General features: G+C 38.5%; 2 protein-coding genes across 5 annotated transcripts; one reads left to right on the forward strand and one right to left on the reverse strand.

Moving 5' to 3' along the window:
- Positions 1 to 6,793: 6,793 nt before the first annotated feature.
- Positions 6,794 to 9,779, reverse strand: sult5a1 (sulfotransferase family 5A, member 1). The gene is made up of 6 exons (XM_046397481.1): positions 9,510 to 9,779; positions 9,060 to 9,271; positions 8,658 to 8,784; positions 8,446 to 8,543; positions 7,935 to 8,115; positions 6,794 to 7,183 (listed from the first exon to the last, which is right to left on the reverse strand). Exons 1-6 carry the CDS (start codon positions 9,646 to 9,648, stop codon positions 7,002 to 7,004), a joined length of 939 nt encoding a protein of 312 aa, XP_046253437.1. The 5' UTR covers positions 9,649 to 9,779; the 3' UTR covers positions 6,794 to 7,001.
- A 1,468-nt stretch (positions 9,780 to 11,247) lies between these two features.
- On the forward strand, positions 11,248 to 19,986 carry dpep1 (dipeptidase 1). 4 transcript variants are annotated; one of them, XM_046389589.1, is made up of 11 exons: positions 11,248 to 11,301; positions 13,360 to 13,727; positions 13,961 to 14,087; positions 15,170 to 15,302; positions 15,412 to 15,562; positions 16,938 to 17,007; positions 17,387 to 17,563; positions 18,658 to 18,742; positions 18,855 to 18,930; positions 19,061 to 19,196; positions 19,737 to 19,986. In XM_046389589.1, the coding sequence occupies exons 2-11, from the start codon at positions 13,600 to 13,602 to the stop codon at positions 19,905 to 19,907; spliced, it is 1,254 nt and encodes a 417-aa protein (XP_046245545.1). In that variant the 5' UTR covers positions 11,248 to 11,301; positions 13,360 to 13,599; the 3' UTR covers positions 19,908 to 19,986. The 4 variants fall into 4 exon arrangements, with proteins under 4 accessions (XP_046245545.1, XP_046245554.1, XP_046245527.1 ...); XM_046389598.1 differs by having other exon boundaries at positions 11,262 to 11,488; XM_046389571.1 differs by lacking the exon at positions 11,248 to 11,301 and adding an exon at positions 11,528 to 11,773 and having other exon boundaries at positions 13,622 to 13,727.
- The last annotated feature ends 123 nt before the right edge of the window (positions 19,987 to 20,109 follow it).

A 20,109-nucleotide genomic window follows, 5' to 3' on the forward strand; every position in this document is an offset into this window, starting at 1 on the left:
GGGTTTGTGCTTTTTTGTTCTATCATTGCAGTTTGCACTGAGTGTTTCTTTTGGTTTTCTTACTCTACATATCACTACCATTTTACCTCCCAGGACTTGTTGTGGTTAATTAAAGGTTTGGTGTTGTGAAGACTGAATCCAAAAGAAACCTTTAAAGGATTGGAGGTTACAGACAGTTGACACATTCAAGGGAGCCCCTGAATATATGAGGGGAGAATCATTATGAAGTGCTTTGATACAAGGTGAGAGGGGGTTTACACTGAATGCTTTCTAAGTATAAAAAAATTAAGTCAGTCACATGCTGGAGTCTTAGCATTTACTCCATATGAACACACCTGAGCACCATGGGAGACTGTGGACTGAATTGTTGCATAGCTCTCACCACCCCCATCGTCAAAAAAATTTAATTAAATTTAAAAAATTAAAAATTACAAAATAGTGTTTATGATTGTTTTTAGAGCTTAGAATCATAAACAATACATTTGTCTTTATAATCTATAAAGTACACAACACACTCAATCCTCAGAGGAGAAACTCTCGTAGGATCTTTGAAGATTCATATGCACTGGGTCTCAGGTTCTGACACCTTGCAACCTGATCTGTGGACTATTAAATTACTCATCTGGTCTCACAAGGAGCCATCTGATACTTTAACCTCTTCATCTGATTGTAAGAGTTTGTTGGGACAGCTTATATCCTTACTTGAGTCACTGATTGGGAGGTTCAGTTTGTTACAAATGCACCTGCTACACATCATCTGTTCAACATCGGCCTGCGCGTACATGAGAGTCTCTTGGTTTACAGTCAGCGCTATAATATTGACAGCAGAGAGATCTTGAGACAAAGTATCTCTTGAGCTGCTTACTGAAGTGTAAACAGAGTTACATATTTGAGCATTTTTAGGTAAAACAAAAATGGAGCTGTTGAAGGTAGCAAGAAGTATTTTTTTTAGCAAGTCTGCAGCAGGGTGCAGGAGGCTCTTCTATATGGCTTCTAAATTATTAATATCCCTGTCAAGGGCCATTACTCTCTACCAGTCTCAGAGTGCACTCTCTCTGGCTCCATCGCTCCTGCAGAGCACCGACTGAGCTCACAACATGAACACTCTCTTTTCTTTATTTTTTTTAAACCAGAATTAGAATGGATCGTGTAATGAATATATATCATCAAATTTAACTTTAATACTTCATTTGTAATGAGAAGTTGTGACGTTCTTTCCCTTAAGTTGGTCATGATGATAAATCTGAAAATACTGAATATCTCACTCTCCTGTTCTTCTGGCAATTTACTTAAAATATCCGTTATGTAAATTATGAAGTACAAATGTCCAGTTGCTGGGCATTTTAACTTTTGTATGTTATTTGTCATAATTTTTTTTAAAAAAACTGCTTAGCTCTATAACTGTGTATATGCATTACAAACTGTTCCTTCACCCTGACGTGTACAGTTTTTACTGGTTATGTGTTTGCCTTGAGGAGGTGATGCAGTTCTGATTGTGGATATCTGTAAATTCAGTCATCAAACACGAAAATGGAGCTCTGAATGTAGAGGAAAAAAAAAAGATAACCTGCTGACGCGAGCATGTTGTGTACTGTAGCTGCCGGATTATGTACTCTGTCCTTATGTGTAACCAGGAAACGTTAAACAAGCTTTCTGAAGCTTCATCGCCGGCCTTTGACCACACACCCCGTGCTTTTCGCAAAGAAATATTACAACAGATAGAATAGCCTTTATTGTCATTGTACATGGTACAACGAACCTGAGATAGGGTGAACTGAAGAACCCACTGCCAAAACAGGATTTACTGTCTTTCGTTAGTCATAGATAAGCTGTAATTATGATTGCTTGCTTGGTCACGAATGATGCTTCCCTTCAAATAATGAACAGAAGAAAACAAACAAAACCACCAGCCATCAAAACCAGTAATAAGCTCAAAATATTAGGACAGGTGACATGTGCTGGTCTCTCTCTCTCTCTCTCTCTCTCTCTCTCTCTCTCTGTTTATGGCATTTATTCACAATATTCCAGTGATCCACCATCCTCATTGTCACACTCACGCTCAGCTCTTTCTGTTGTTGCCTTCAGATTTGGTCATTTTTATTGTGTTGGTGAGAGGAGTTTACGCAAGTGTATGAAGCTGTATGTATGACTTTGCAAGTGGAAATTAAGTGACAATAGTGAAGCTGCTGAACAAATTGTAAACGAACAAAAAAAAAAATCTGAAAACTCGTTATGAAAGAACGTGGATACATGAGCTGAATAGACATTTTGTTGCTTGGTTAGTCAGTCTGATGTTGACTCCTTTCAGTATAACTAAGCACATTCACTCAGGTAATGTACCCAAGTACAATTTTGAGATGCTTTCCGATTTTATGCTACTTTGCGCAGCCACACGTCTGTATTTCATAGTGAAATATTGTAATTTTTCAGGCTGTTACAGCTATAATGGATAAGAGAAACAAAGAACAAGTACAAGTGATTCAAGGAGAACAGCAACAACAAAAATGCTTGGGAAAAAAGGGAAAGTTTGGTCACTCAGAGAGATGTGAACAAACCAGATAATAGTTTGAAGGTTGTTCGAAGTGACTGAAGCTCAAGGTCTTGGTTTTCTCCTCGCACATTGCTTCACAGATATTCAGACAGTCACAAAGCATGATGGAGCTCTTAGGGATTAAATGCCATGCAAATGCCACGACTGTCACACCTTCTTCTGTCCAGGGCACAACCGCCTGCCATCACTGCCTTCAGATGTAATGGTCTCGCTACCAGTCTCTTATCCGGGAGGAACAGCTAATGCTGGTCACAGTTGTCGTGAGTCAGGCTTGTATCAGACTAAAAGTTTCAATATTTTTGGCTTTTACATTGGGAGGAATTAAATCTCCCCCACGAAAACGTAATATCAGCCCACACAGTTTAAAACGCTGTCAAGGCACTTCTATACAAAATGAACAAATGAAATGGAGACACCTGCAACACTTAAGTGGTAGTTTTGTTAAGTGCGAGCAACTTTTTCGGTGATAAACAAAGCTTTGAGTGTGTGAGAATAAATTTGACCAGACAAAAAGCATCCATAATTCATGCAGTTTAAGAAGGTACAGACACAATGTGTGCTGTGTGTGTTATGTTTTTTTCTGAGGGAAACATTTTGACTTTTGCAGGATGAGAGTATTCTACAAACATCAGTATATAATTTCTGTGCTGCTGTGGCCGCTCTGGTGTCTTGAAAGGATGTAATTGTGATATGTTTACAGAGCACACAACCCTCTCCAGCAGTATCTTCTCATGGGTTGTCACGTTACCTTAGCACAGCAACATGGAAAAGGTCAGCACGCTTTTAACAGCAGCTCTGTAGAAATGCACCCCTCCTCCTTCTTCAGCGATATCGACTGATGCAGCTTTTACCCAGCCGGACTTTTCTCACATTTAGACAAAGATGTATCACTTTTCAGATAGGTGAACTCTACTGTGTGGGAGCTTCACTCTGAATTAGTAAAATTATGCAAATTCAAATCTACAGTATGTGATCTCACAGTATGATTTAAGCTTTTTTTTTATGGCTGATTGATCCTTTAATTTGTTGTCATTTTCTATCTCGTGTTTCAAATAGGCCATCGTATTCATGCAATATTTTTGAAATAATCTTAACTCTGTAAAGCCCAAACCATAAAATTTTTGACAGAAAATTCCAATTTTTTTGAACTTGGAGCCTTTATTGGTCCCTCTGAATAAACAAACAAAAACTTTTTTCAAATATGATATCTGTGCACGGCATGTATCTGATTGTATACATCAGGTTTTTCACGGAAAAAAATATTACACTACTCATGTGGTGATACGCTGGTGTTATAGGGTTAAAGGCACATTCCAGTGATTAATTATTGCTCTTCCATAACGTTTGTGAACCTGCAAGGGTGAGATCAGAAAGATAAGAACTTTAATAATTGCAGAGGTCTAAATATCACGATTTGCTATACCTGTCTGTTAAAAAATCTTTTCAAGCCCACAATACCTTAAGTGATGATGAGTAATTTTCCCAAACTTAACAAAGCTCCTGCCAGAGCCACAGAACAGGCTGAGCAATACTCCATGTAATGAGTAAACTAACCTTTATGTGTAAAGTTCTGCCTTTAAGAGCAATTTGAGCCTACGTAAAGGTTGATGCATGCAGACAGGTCGAGAAACTTTGAAAAATTCAAACGCTTTTGGCCTGCTGGAGAGACACATGTGCTAGTGAAATGAGGCCCCCTGGTGGCCAGACGAGTCACATCATATCATCTCTTCATACATCCTCAGACCTTTACATACTCTCTCATCATGTCATCCACAATCCACAGCTCTGTGGTCCAGCTGCAGTCCAGTGTTGATTTGTGGTTCAGTTGTTTTTCAGTCTTTTGAAAGTCTATTTGAAGGATCTACAAGTTGTAAAGACTTTTAGTTTCTCCCAGTGTTTTAGCAGGAATTGTAAATGTGTTGTGTATCGCTGAAGCAGTTCAAATGAAAAAGTTAGGAGGAAAAAATAGATGCAACGTGACATACTGAGACCCATTAGTTATGTTAGTATTTTTACATTTTCCATTCTTACTGAGTTGAGATGTTTCAGCTTCATCCTGAGCAAACTTTAATTAACAAGAACGGAAAACACCAGTGTGGGTTTGTAGGATATTTATAGAAAAATGTACATTTCACTAATGAGTGTGGTATTTTTGCCTCAGTGGTAAAGGAAGTAATGTAATCTGATCTGATAAAACTCACAATGTCTCAGCTAAATAACGGTTAATAAGAGTTGAGGGGAGTTTCTTAGTAGCATTGTGAATAAAAAGAAAAATATAAAGGTTAGATATGTGAGATTTTAATATTTGTTTTAGCATCGGCCTGTCACACGTGCATATTGGAGCACTTGAGGTCATCAGAGACTGATGCTTCAGTGTCTAACCACCTGCAAATGAGACTAAGTCACTGACTCTCTTTCTGCTGGATCGCTTAATGCAACTTTAAAAAAAAGGAAAAAAAAGAGGGAAAAGATTCCCAAATTTGAGTGTTCAGTTTTGTTTGAACCCTCGTGATCCGAGTCAATTAACACCAGCTTTATCCTTCAGCCTCCTTCCCCTCAGCACAGTCTGAAGCTGGATATATAGAGAGGTGTGAAGAGGCTTCTCACATGGCTGAAATGTGTGAGAGAGAGAGAGTGTGTGTTCGTGTACGACAAAGAGCTTCAACACTACAATCACATATGTGTATGTGTGTGTGTGTGTGTGTGTGGACTTTATTAGCAGCTGATACAACAGCACTTCGAAGCCCTTGTCAACTTGATTATTCAGTGCACGTTTAAAAAGACAGATCACGGACCAAAGGTGAGACAAGGAGACGAACCGTTTTTATAAAACAAGAGAACTGTGTGTTGTCAAAAAACTGCTTCACACTTCTTTCATTGTTCTGTAAGATGAATTTATTTCACATAGAGAAGGACAGAGTGTGGAGTTCTTCACCCTCCTGTCATTCAACTCGTCCTCTAGTGGGCTTTCTGAACAGCTGAATCCACTTTACCGACATGCACCTCCAGCTGGCCTCCAACAAAATCTGCAGGCAGGAATGATGATTCTTTCATGAAACAGGCTTTCACGCCATGTTTTCAAAAGACAAGAGACAATCATCTTCAAGGTTGCGTGAGCTGGAGTTTGAATGGCTTTTCTTTCAAATTATGCTGGATCACTATTCACACACACACACAAATCAATACACATGCTGAATAATCTTAGTTAAACTGCAGCTGTATTTTGTGTAGCTTTCAGTACAGCTGTTTCAAGGATCTTCTGACAAACCGTTACTATGACTACAACATACTTTAATAGAGGCTAGAAGTGAGGACTGCAGTATATTTTAAATCGAGATTCAACAGTTATTGCCAGGCACAATTATACAATTATATTAAATTATACACCCAGTTATAGCCACATATAAGTGGCTGTAGTTGATAAGATCAAACTGCATTTACCAGTGAATAACAAAATGTCATTAAACCATTTTATTGTGAGCTCTCTCTCTCTCTCTCTCTCTCTATATATATATATATATATATATATATGTGTATATATACACAGTATATATACACATATAACCATGAATGCCTCTCATCAATCAGATGAGATCAATCAGAGTCTCTGCTGATTAATCCTCATATCAACCTTTACCACACCAGTGATTTTCCATCAGTTATCAGTTCATCAGAGTTCATCCTTGCATTTGCAGAGTACAGTATGTTCTGTACTCTCTGCACCATATGTTCACTCTTAGACACACACACTCACTGTCGTGTGTCCATCACTTTTGCGGACATTACGTAGACCTACATTCATTTCCTGGGGGTTTAACCACCACCTAACCATGACAATAAACATTACTTGCCTAATCCTAACCCTTACCGCAACCTGACCTTAAAGCAAGTCTTCACACTAATTTTTGATGATTTACATTGTGGGGGCTTGCATTTTGTCCCCACAAGTAAGGCAGGTTCTTCCAATGTGACTGGTAGTTGTCCCCACAACTACCAGAAGACCAGAAGACATGTGCACAGACACACACACACGATAGATCAAAGCACTCCAGAACAACTCTTTTCTTTTTCTCTGTGAAGCGAGAGGACACACAAGGGCGACTCAGCCCCCCGGACGAGGAGCTTTTTATTCAAACCCTTGACCTGTCCTTCCCTCTTGTTGTTGAGCTGCTTACAGAACTGTCAGTTTATTTATGTTGCGTGTACTGCACATTAACAACCAAAATGCCATTTGTTCCTCACCAAAAAACTTAATTCGATCGAATCTTTATTCATACATTTATCACATCAAAACATTGACAGGAAAGAATGTGTCCCCTTAACTGTCACTCGACAAATGTGATGAAATTTTTATTTACTGCATGTTAGTAGGATTTAGATAGCTAATATCACTTAAACTACAATTTAAAGAGAACTGCTCATTTGTGATGCACCTCACAGGATTCTAACTTCACTTAGTTTTGTTTTCTTTGTCTTCTTTGCTGGGATCTGGTTGTTCGCCATGCGTCTCCTCTTTATCTTGCTCCTCCCACACAAACTCTAAAGCACAGCTCTGCATCTTGGACTTGAAGACGCTTTTGAAATATTGATTCTGCTCCTCTGTGAACATGTTTTTCCAATCTCCAATCTTACCTGAATTGCGGGAAGGGAACAAGGAGTGAAGCAAAAAAGATGATATTTATTTAAAGGCCAAATAAGTAAACAACATAAATAACAACCAACTGTATGTATATAATTAAAATACACACACACAAAAAAAATGCTTTTTATTTCTTACCAATCATGATTTAGAATTTGGCTTGTCGACTCCTTAATGTTGGTTTCCTTTACCGATAGACATTATAGATGTAAGAAAACCTTTTAAAGGAATACTTTAACAAATGATAATTCAAGCTCGAGCCAACAGCCAGCTACTTTAGAATAAAAATTGGAATCGAGGGGAAACAGTCTGGCTCTAATGCTAACTAAACCTGTATAAGAGCACCTCTAATGCTCACGCTAACATATTATATCCTGTTTGTTTTGATCTATACATGGGGATTATAAGCAAGGAAGGCAGGAAGTAAATAAGCTTATTTCCCAAAATTCAAACTATTTCTTTAATGTAATGATGCTCCTAATAAGATCAGAAAGCTTTAACAACTTTTCAGTAGTTTTCAATGTCTCCCCTTCATTTTGTGCATTTCATCAGAAAGTATCTACTGAAAGTACTAGTAAAAGTAGAGAAGACAATTTGTTAAGCAGATATTTCAAAATCTCTTGAATTCTTTTGTGACTCCCAGATTGGAAAACATCCCAGTAAAAGAAATGCCAGTAATTTTTGGATGAATAGCAAGTTCCAGGTCAGTCAAGATCGACTCATTGAACTAGAACAGACCCCCACCTTTTCTCATGAAGGAGCCTTTGCTATGGTCCATTATTTCATCAGCGATCAGGGTGTAGTTGACCATCTTGTTGTCTCTCATGCTGCTGAAGCTGCAGTGTTTCACACAGTTGTTGACTTCGTCCTCCACCAGGGGGCACTGTAGGAAAGAGCTTACCCTCTTTATGGTGCCGTATAGGTCCTGACAGCAGGAGGAAGACAATAATAATCATTAAGAAAAAGGAAGTTATCAAAAAATAAAATTTGGAATGCGACACTGAAATGACTGTTGCACATGAGCGTTGTGCAATAGACCAAAAGATAACTGATAAATGTTCTTATGTAAGATTTGAAGTTTTGTTTTCAAGGCAAAATGTGACTGCAAAGTAAACAACATTTTAAACCCAAAATTTCTACATATTGACTTGTCTTAGTTCTTGTGACTGAGGAATAATATAAACTAAAGTATCTTAAAAGAAATTGTACACTTATTTGTCTGTTTAAAAACACACATTTGTGGATTCTCCTTTACCAGTGACATCTCTTCATAAGGGATGTGAAGCAGATTCTTCATAGTTGCTGTCTGACTGGTCCAGTCTTTAACATGGTCGAACCAGGAGCCATATGACACTTAAACAAATAAATATAATAAAATACATATGATTAAATGATACTTCGGCTGCAGAGGTGAAGCCAGTATATCCCAGCAAAAAAGTACAACAAACATATCTGATGTCAACTCACGTGTGCCCTCCAGGAATTGATGTAAAAACTCTGGAAATGCGCTGACATCAGGAAGGAAGTTGGCCATTTTGTGGAAATGGTAAAAGGACACCACCACATCTTTAGGGTTTCTGCTCACATAAAGGACCTGTGAGAGGGCATGGAGCAACAGTGTCAGAATGTTTAAAAAATCATTCTTGATCTGCATTCCTTTGCCTTTTAAGAATTTTAGCAATACGCAAAGTGGGACATTTCACAGTTGAAAAATCAACTTATCAGCAGTTTCTGATCTCCAGTTTTTTATCATTTGTCAGCCAACATACACACAGACACCAACGTATTGCAGTAATCTAATAGAGGCTTATATATTGGCCTGGCCAGTTTGCCTATTGTTACAGAATCAGTCTCTGTTCCAAACCTGACCTTGGCTTTGGAGCCCTGGAGGACGGGGCCCAGCAGGTGATGAGGCAGGTGTGTGGTGATGACTCGAGGTCTGGTGGATGAAGCCTCAAGTACTGCAGCAAAATAATGCTGCTCCAGCCAGGGAGACCGAGCCCAGTTTGGGACAGTTTGGGACAAGTGGGGGTCCCCTCTGCTTAAAATGAGGGTCACAATTTCCTGCATCCATGTGGTGCCTGTTGAGAGAAACAAGAGAAGCATTTGTAACACTAACTTTCATGAAATCTATCCAGAAAAAATAGCAAAAATATACCTGTAAAAAGTTCAAACACCTAAATGCAAAGTATGATATATTACAATACATAAACGGAAAGTTGTATTATGTCTGAAATGAGTACCTGCGTGATTAGTTGCATTACACTTTAAGACAATACAGGTGGAGTGTATCCCAATCGGTTTGTTTTCTCTTCTTACCTGACTTTGGATAGGAGACAATGAGGATATCCGTATCCTGAAATTGAAATTTCAGAGCAAGTTGCAAGGAATCCTGGGTGTGCAGGTGTCCAGGAAACAAAATACCATGAAACATCTCCGTGACATCCAACCTGGCCATATCCAGCCTTGGTATATCTTCGTATTTGTTGGTTTCTGTCTAACTCTTGACTGGTTTTCCTTTTTTTGTACCCGTCGCTAGCTCTGCCTGTGTCAGCCTGTCTTTCTACTCCGTCTCTTTGTCTCCCTGGCTCTGTGAGTGATGCCAAGTGACGAACAGGGGTGTTACATGGATTAATAAGAGGAAATGCAAGTGGAACTCCTCAACTGGGTGTCAGCCTGTGGGTGTTTCTTGCAATACTTGCCAAAGAAGACATACTCAGCTGAGAAGACTATGCTGTATGTTTGAATGATACCATTTTTTAAATATTTTGCATGAGGGATTTGTAAATACATAAATACAAGATATTATTTTTAACCAGGAACACATTCCCATTTCAGAGTTATCAAGTGCGCAATAGCCCCTATGGCAAGCTGAAATGAATGGGTTTCTTGCTTCAGCAAAGCTAAACTATTCTAACTTCAGTCTCAGAAGAGAGGGTTAGTCTCGGATTAGAACACGTGGAGCTTGATTATGGATTATCAGTGAAAGATACTGTGGACAGATAAATCACTGTTAAAACTCCTTTTATCTGACCACTGAGTGGACTGTTGTTCAGTAATGATCTTGGGTTACATGCAGTTCTATAAACTGAAAAACAAATTCAGAATCAAATGGTATTTGGAGGGAGAGATCATTTGAACAGTATTCTCTCCTGTCATACAACTCAGGTTACATCAGCTAAAGAGAAGTTTCAGTCATTGAATTATTATTATATTATGGTACTTCCAATGTAAATGAAACATTCGGTGTCTGAATTATACGGTTTTAAAAAAAACGTATAAACCGTATAAGCCATATCAAAGAAGAAAAGAAGAAAAACATCAACAGGTGATTCCTAACCTTTGAGTGGATGTGTGTATCAGTGTGTAAACTGTCTGGTGTTGAAAAAAAGCCAGAATGATTGAGAAAAGGAAAGAAAAAAACTGCAGTATATGTAAACTGCACACAAACACTAAATTCCTCATTTACAGCGGCCATATGTGCTTAGGGTCTGCTGAGAAATGTTGGCAAGCTTTCCGCTGTGTAATGGAACTGTTCTCTGTTTACTATCCGCTCAAGATGCTTAAAATCTCAGCTGGTCTCTTTCAATTTCAAGAAGCCTGACAGCTAACTGTGAGAGTGCACTCAACTCATCTGAAATGTTTTTATCTTGCTCTTTCCAGCCACCCATAAAAGTTTACATTTTGAGCTGTACGTTCAATACATTGACTTATAAATTTAATGTCATTCCTGCAGCGCTTTCTTTCTTTGTCAGTAAGTGTTTACATCCGTAATTGTTCACGTCTTAAAGCATGTGCTGTCATGTCCAAGGATGACAGCACATGCTTTAAGGATGTTAAGTTTATTTAATCAGTTTTTGTCTCATGTCTGTGTTGTCTTGTGATTTCATGTTTTATTTTGTCACTACTTCCTGTCTGTGTCTATTGTTGTCAGCTTTGCTTTTTCCATTTGTCTGATTTCCCTCCTTTGGGATTACCTGTCTCCGCCCTGATTGTTTCCACCTGTGCCCTTACCTTGTGTGTATGTATAGTGCTTGTATCCCTTTGTCCTGTGCCAGTTCGTCCTGTCCCTTGTGTCAGATAATCAGCGTCATCTCCATGCTACTGCCAGGTCTTGTCATTTTGTTCCTTTGTTCAAGTAATTTTCAGTTTTTTTAGCTCAGCTTGAGTCGAGGGAGTTTTTTTGTTTCTTAGATTAGTGTAGGGTTTTTTCCTCTGTGAAGAGTGATTTTCAGCTTGTACCTTTTGTGAATAAAAGTTTTATTTTGAAACTTTGAGAGTCGTGCATTTGGGTTCAGGTCTGTAGTTTAGTCGTGACATGTGCTGCTTTCATGATTCTCGTCTTCTTGGCCAATTTCATTCCATTGTCTTTTTTTTAATTATTATTATTGCTAATTTTGTTTGCAACTAATTTGTTTTTATGTAGCTTACTTGGCCAGTCCTAAGGCCAGCCTTAATACACATGAGGTCTATCATAAATAGTTGTGTGGTTGAATAAAAGTTAAATCTGCACTAATTAGCATTCTGACAAAGGGCAATATAAGCTAATGCAAGAAGAATGAGGTTTGAAAAAGATTTTAAAGGTAAGACGGATTTACTGAATCACCCTGTGAGGTAAATGCCAGAAGCAATGCTGTTATGTTTAGTTTATCTTATCTTATGTTTATCAGACATGTGGTCTGCTATACTGTTTTGACCACCCACTACTGATATGAGCATATTTTATATAACTCCATAAGAAATGTTCTATCTGTTGCAAAGGGGGAGTCTGGAGGGGTGAGGGTGTTTAAAATAATAATAATAATAATAATAATTAAAAAAAGAGCACACCTGAACAATAATCCACTTGTCAGGTGGATCAATTATCCTGGCAAGGAGAAGTGTTCACTAACACAGATTTATATCAAATTTATAATTCAATCATGTGCACAGAAAAACAAGTGTTGTTTTATTTCAAGTCTGGAATAATGAGAGCAAAAAACAAAAGCATTTTATTTTTGCTGAGTGAACTTAAATAACTTTATATGAGCTTCAATTGAACAATTGGACTTTTGTGAAGCTGACTTTAGAAAACAATTTATATATATTATGAAAGTCTTTTTACTTCTATTTCCTCCCATGAATGAGAAGAGAAAATAATCTGCAGAGGAATCTATATTAATAAATAGTTTTTTTTTTTTTTTTTAAAAAAAAGTATTTTCTTATTTTATTTTTGTATTTAATTGTGTACTTATGTTCACAAATGTTTACACATTTGTAAAACAGAAATTAAAAGGACAATTTTCTATCTCATTAGATGGGTTGTTATTTTTGTAGGAGCCATGTAGGCAGTACCAGCATAACTTCTGAGTCATCATTTTAAACTTCCTGTATACAGTATACTATTATTACCTCCAGGTCTAGCTTGAAGTAAAAATGATATCTGATTTCATTTTATCACTCTATGCATGAGCGCTCAATGAACCACCACACTGCGGTGTTACTATTGAACTGTGATTTTACAAACAGCAGGTTAACGTAATTAATCATCATCAGAAAAAAACAAACAAACAAAACACTTGGTGTAAAGTATCAATAGTAAAAGTACTCAAGAAGGATGAGGTCTGAAAAAGGTTTTAAAAGTGAGACTGATTTATTGAGCAACCCTGTGAGGGTAAATGCCAGAAGCAAATCTGTTTCTATGTTTATCTTATGTTTGTTTATCAGACATGTGGTAACAGCATAACTTCTGAGACAGTAAATTTCCTGTATACAGTATACCATTATTACCTCCAGGTCTAGGGTGATATATAGATAGATACATATACTTTATTGATCCCAGGCTGGGAAATTGCAGTGCAGCAGCAGCAATACACACAACAACCTAAACAAAATGTTAAAAATAGCAAAATAAAAAGTGGCACATGTAAAATATATATACAAGGCAATATAAAAAGTATACAGTAAACAGTAACCAGTTGAAGTAAAAATTATGTCTGATTTCATTTCATCAGTGTGTGCTCAAAGATGAACCACCACACTGCAGTGTTACTATTGAACTGTGATTTTACAATCACTCAATAGGTAGATTGATTATTAACTTACATGTTAGCTAACAACTGCAGCGCCTGCACAAATGCTTCAGCTACTGTGTTGCATTTATGACTCCTGGCATTGTAATTAAAAACAGACTCAAGAAGGAGAGAGGAGGAGCGATGAGCAGAGTTGATGTCGAGAGGCACAATTTAAAGGGAGCATACAGAAAACTCCAGTGAGAAGCAGGAAGAACTTTCATAGATATAACAAAGAAAACAGGAAATCTGGCCCAGCAGCAAGAGGAAGGTCAGGTTGCATAAACTACACTAAAAGAGGGACGTGAGCTCGGAGACGGAGAGGAAAGAGGATCAGAGCATTTAACATTGTATAAGAAATGCTGTCTAAAATGATTTCAGCTGTGTGTTTGGCACTGTGGATCAGTTCATGTGCCATCACCACAGCTGAGGATTTATATATGACCAGAGCACTGAAGCTGATGTCTGAAACCCCACTCATTGATGGGTAAGTGGAACTTCTTTTGCATGAAGTAAAATGTGTTTTGCATGATGGCTTTTCATGATGTTATCTGCTATTTGCCAGAAGTTATTCCAGAAGTTTTACTTCTGGAAGAACTTCTGGAATTTCTGTGCTAATCATAACAAACCGGCAGTTTTCATCCCTGCTAAACAATCACAGTCCGTGATGAAAGGGGCTGTGTGAGTGTGTGTGTGACCTTTCACTTTCTGATCTTTCAGCCATAATGACCTGCCTTGGCAACTTCGAAAGCAATTCAACAATGAGCTCAACAAAGTGGACCTTAACACACTTGAAACAACTCACACCAACATCCCTAAGATCAAGGATGGACGACTGGGAGCTCAGGTACACACATGACAGAATGTACTGGGAACTGGGAAATTAGAGGAAACCGCCCTCTCAAGGTCAAGGGGTTCGTGATCTGCTGAGCCCCATGTTTTGTCTCCAGAACAGATTCCATCTGACAGTTTTTCTCAAAGAAACCATTCACCCTAAAAGCCGAAAATACATGTTTTCCCTCTTATCCTATTTATCCATCTAGATTATTTTGGTGTGAGCGACCAGGTTTTGTTGATACTGGCTCTAGAGATGTCTGCCTTCTCTTGTATGTAGTTTAACTAAACGGTGCTTTGCTCATGCTGCTGAAAAACTCACTATCAGTGTTACTTTCCAGAAATCACAACCCAGTTACTCAACATAATCCACAGAGATTGTGGTGACCAGCTTCATGGAGGAACTACAGTATATTCTAAGTGTGCATCTACTGATGAACAGGAGGCTAACTAAGCTAGCTCTGCCGAGGATTACATTTACTTTTGATGCTTTAAGTATGTTTCACAGCTAAAACACCAGCACCAGTAAAATGTTACATAAAAACTCTTAAGGAATACCAATACTTGTAACAAAGTATATTTTACATTGTGATATTTCTGCTTTTACTCAAGTGTTTGAATACTAATGCTTATACTCAGTGCTCTGAGTTGAAACATTCTGAGAGAGAAAATTTGGATAATTGAGATCGTGCACATGTATCAGTCAGATTTATCTGTGGCACAGTCTAATATCTGTATTATATTATTATATAATTATGTTAATATAATTATTCATAATATTACAATTATACACCTCACTGAGAATTTGGTGCCACTCTTGATAAATCTCCTGCCTACCTTGTAAAATGCTTTCTCTCTTTTCAAATACACAATAGATTGTCGCAAAGTTCAGAAAATTGCCATTCCATAAGGGAAAAAAAAATATTTATATTGAATGGAATTGTCTAGAATAGAAACAAGAGGTTGATTTATTCTGTGTCTTATCTTAGCATACATAATATCATACCAGCAAGAATTGACTTAGCTGTTCCCTAAACTTTCCTTGGATGCACAGCTGTGCTTGTAATTCATATGTTATGCTTGTTTCTCTTTCAGTTCTGGTCAGCTTACGTTCCCTGTGATACTCAGTACAAAGACGCTGTCCGACAAACACTGGAGCAGATAGATGTCGTTCACAGGATGTGTCAGAAATACCCAGAAACCTTCATGTTTGCTGCCAGTAGTGAAGGTGAGTGTGGGGTTTTCAGAGACATTTAAGTGGCATATCTACCCTGTCCATACCTGCCTCTGCTTTCCTGTCTGAATCACCAATCATCTCTCATGTCTGTGCTGCACAGACATCATGAAGGCCTTCAGCATGAAGAAGACGGCCAGTCTGATCGGGGTAGAGGGGGGTCACTCCATCGACAGCAGTCTGGGTACCCTGCGCACCATGTACCAGCTAGGAGTCCGCTACCTCACACTGACACACTCCTGCACCACACCTTGGTGAGAGCCAGCAGCAGATTTATGCCAATGAACACACAGTAATACAAGTGTCACACAGGTGTTTGTGCATGTAGTGTGGATAGTGGTGGAGGACATATCGAGATACTTTCACATACTTAAAAGTACCAATACCACACTTTAAAGTCCTGTATTGTAAATGTAGAAGTTGAAGCAATCAGAAGAATTTCTCCCACGCTCTGATATGTAACCAGCTTTTTATTGTTAGAGTTGGTTAAGGTGGAGTTTAAAAAGTTTAAACTATTACGTTATGGCAGCAATTAATGATTGATTCATCTGTTGATTATTTTCTTGATTCAGAAAAAAAATGAGAGATGCCCATCACAGTGACCAAAACCAAAGTGATGCCTTCCAGCTGCTTGTTTTGTTAGTCAGACCTCAAAATGGTTCAATTCACTTTAACTTAAGACAAGAAAAGGCCACAAATCCTCACTTGTGAGAAGCTGTTTTGTGTTTATACAGCGAGATGACTGAAAACAACTAATCAGCTATCAAAATAGTTTTTATCTTCTCTTGACTGACTAATCATTTTGTTGGGTAGTTTTATCTATAGCAGTGTGTCACACTCTAGAAGTTCTTCCTTTGTTTTCTGTGCAAAATCTTTATTTGTATAGTAGCTATTGCTGTCAAAATAACTCAGTGGAGTAAAAACCAAAAAGACAGACACACACGTATCATAAACAGATACATGAGGGGAAGAGCTGTACAGACATACAAAAACTGCTTTCAAAATAAAAGCTAATTTTCCTTAAATTACACATAAATGATGAACCGTTTCTCTTTCTTGCTAAAATGTCTAATTACTGATACTTGTGTAGAAGTAACAACATAAAGAGTCCTGACTACACCCTGGAGACAGTCTTTGTTAGACCACACAGTTAGGAAGAATGCAAGCTTTACTTTCTGACGGTCACCAGAGCTTTCAGTGAGGCTCTGTTGTATATGTTGTATCTAGAGGTTTGTCTTGTGGGGAGTACGGGGGATTCCTGCAGGCCTTTCCGGGCAGCAGTATCAGATACTGTGGAAAAGCTGGTTTGGCACTGAAATGTTTTACCTCATAACGGAACTATGCAGCTTCAGTGAGGACCTCAGCTGGCTAAACCCACTGGGACTGTAGATGGTGGAGAGGAAATATTCTGAACTATTTTTAAGGAAATTTTTTAAAAAATGTCTCTTGCAGATGTCCATACAACCACCTTGCTTATTTGGTCTGTCTGAGTTCAGTTTTTATAATAATATCAAATCGCCGTGTAAAAAATGTAACCTTAGAATCATCAACTTTACAGGTAAATAAAGTCTGAAAGAGCACTTAAATGTAGTATGACTTTTTCACGGTGCCTGTGCTTTCTCTTGTCAGGGCTGATAACTGGCGTGTTGATGAGGGAACAGAGCCATCTGAACACAATGGCCTGTCTCCATTTGGCAAGGTCAGTGTACAGGCAGGGATGAGCACATTTCATCATTCATAATCTATAATAAGTTACAGATTAGTGTCTTAAAATTGGCTTAGTGTTTTATCCAACTTTATGACAGGCATAATGAAACATTGTTTCCAAGATACAAACTCACACTATTGAAATGATACCAAAGGTGTTTCAGCAATTAAAGTAACAACATACTGCTGTTAAAACAGCAATAAAAGGTTACAATTTTTATACTGTTTGCATCCTGAGACAGAGTGCTGAATCAAAGTAGTTTTAATTTGGCGTTTTCTTTTAATGCTCATCAACAGAAAAACTTTAAGATCATACATTATATATTAATGTATGATCTATCACATATTAATCACACTGCTTGTGACAACAGCAACTAATTGTGGAAATGAACCGCCTGGGGATGCTCATCGACCTGGCCCATGTGACCGTAGCAGTGATGAACCAGGTGCTGGACATATCTGAGGCCCCCGTCATCTTCAGCCATTCCTCCGCCTACAGTGTCTGTCAACACAAGAGGAACGTCCCCGATGATGTTCTCAAGAAAGTGGTGAGTGTGTATGTGTGCGTTATGATGCTTCACTTCAGTAGAAGAACCAAAACATGAATGTAAAAAGACTCCAGTGCAAATGACAGAGAGGTTTTAATAGCAAAATGTAAACACAACTCATTATGTACAAAAATTGGCTCCCGTGAGTATGGTTACACATGACATTATTAGATGTCATATACATTGGGGTACTTTCATCCAGTTGTTGCCAGCCTAGAGGTTCAGACATGCTCCCAGATGGACACATACAAAGACTGCTGTGGACACCACAGAGACGTAGTAAAGCTGTTTGTACTGCTTTCTGGAGTGCTTGGGGGATGCATTCCACACGTGCAGACGCATTGCAGCTTGTAGAAAAAAAAAAATGGAGCCACGGCAACTCTGGTCTCTAAAAAGTGGAGGCGTGTGAACGTCCTCACTGACCCTACACATTCATCTTGTAGCGGGGAAGGGATTGTGAGATGGAAAAGGGAAAGAATAACAAAATAGTTAAATGAAACAATCTGAGCAGTTTTACAATCTAAATGTTTCAAACAACTCACAGATGTCTGAAACAACACTGAGCATTAGTCAAAAATGCTGGGAACAATCAGCATGAACAATATGCATATGTTACTTTTTATTTTTAATCTCTGGGGTAGAGAAAAAAACAGAAAATACTCAAAACTGTGAGTAAAACTGTGTTTAAGTTGAGATTTGACTAGTAGCAGTAAAATGAACAACCTACTCCAGCTGTTACAAAACATATCTTACCTTTGTTGCTTTTTATCTCAAAATACACACCCCTTTAAATTGTCTTTATTGCACCAAAGGGCTGTACGCTGGCAATCAGCATGTTGTGTGCAGGCCATCTGATAAAAACATGTCTCCAGTACAGGCAATATAGCACTAAACGTGAGGGGCATTATGCCGAAAAGGATAATAAAGTAACTCAGCCAGGAGACGTGCACTAAAGCGATCTGATAAGAAAGCAGAGGTCAGCGCCCCCACTTACATTCTTTTTGTGAATTTGAATGCATCTCTCACCTATAGATCAGAGATTCTAAGTCAGTAAGTGTCTCACCTGTCCCTTGATATCCTGTCTGTCTCTCCAGAAAGAAAAAAAAGGGATCGTCATGGTGAACTTCTACAATGACTATGTGACCTGCAGCAAGACGGCCAAGATCTCTGATGTGGCCGGTAAAACTGCTGTTGTGACAGCTGCCATAAACTTGGTTGAATATTAACAGTTATCATTCTTTCTTTGTCCATCCACTTTATCCTCGTGTTGCTTCTGCTACTCTCATCATAGATCACTTTGACCATATAAAGAAAGTGGCCGGGGTGGACATCATTGGTTTCGGTGGAGATTATGATGGTGTTACAAGGTGAGTACAAAACATTCAAATACTGATTCAAACATACAGGAAGTCTCTGGAAAACTGTGCTGAAATGGTAAATGGACACACACACACAAAAAAAAAAAGCAAATTCTAAGAAGTAAAATCTCTTTCTCAGACTACCAGAGGGTCTGGAGGACGTGTCCAAGGTTCCCAACGTGGTAGCTGAACTGCTGAGGAGAGGATGGACTGATCTGGAAGTTAAAGCTGCTCTGGGAAACAACCTCCTCCGAGTCTTTAGAGCGGTTGAGGCGGTGAGGAATGAGCGCACACACACACTGCTTGCTTGACTGCTGTGTTTTGTTTGGCATATCAGCGCAAAGCACAAATAGTTCTTGACTTTGCACTCAAAGGGGAACTCCACTGAATTAACAGACAGCCTCTGTTACAATCTGGGAGTTGAACAGATGTGAATGTAAACCAAACAGGGAGGATATTACGCAACACTTGTGTCACAGACTGTGAGACAGACCATGGAGAATGCAAACATTCCCATCATCTGAGAAGTCACAGCAGTTGTGTGATTGCAGAGATGGCCAATTTGAGGGTTAAAAATCCTTTGACTGTAAAACACTACCTCCATTTAATATAGGCTTCATAACAGTGGATTCTGTCTTCTGTAAATTTACTTAAGTAGCTTTTTCATATTATAGTGCTTGGCAGGAAGGATCTTAACATGTCTTCCACCACTGCTAGCAGCTAATTCAGTATAACCCTCCATGAAGAGGCACCAAAATGGGGGAAAAAAAACAAAAAACAATTATTTATTTATTTTTTTAATTTTGCTGTGCCAGGTCCGTGACTCCAAAGTGCATAGTGCCATACCGGATGATGTTCCTATTCCATACAATGAGGTGGTAAACCCGTGCAGGACGAGCTACGGTTACCACAACGCCGGAGCCGCCCATTCACTCAGCACGCTGGCCCTTCTGCTCGCACTGACTATATGGCTCTTATCTCATTAGCAGCTTCACAGGTCGCTTATCACAGCAGCTGCTTGTGTGTAGAGTTTGTCTGTGACTTCTAATAAAATGTGATAACCTCTCTTAGTAGTTGCAGTTTGCTGTTTATAACGGCTTGGTAATGTTCACTTAACCGCAGGTTAACTATAAAAAAAGACAAACAAACAGCAAATTTGCCAGTTTTCATAATAAGAAATACAGCAGC

This window comes from Scatophagus argus, chromosome 1 (assembly GCF_020382885.2).
Source record: "Scatophagus argus isolate fScaArg1 chromosome 1, fScaArg1.pri, whole genome shotgun sequence".
Lineage (NCBI taxonomy): Eukaryota > Metazoa > Chordata > Actinopteri > Scatophagidae > Scatophagus > Scatophagus argus.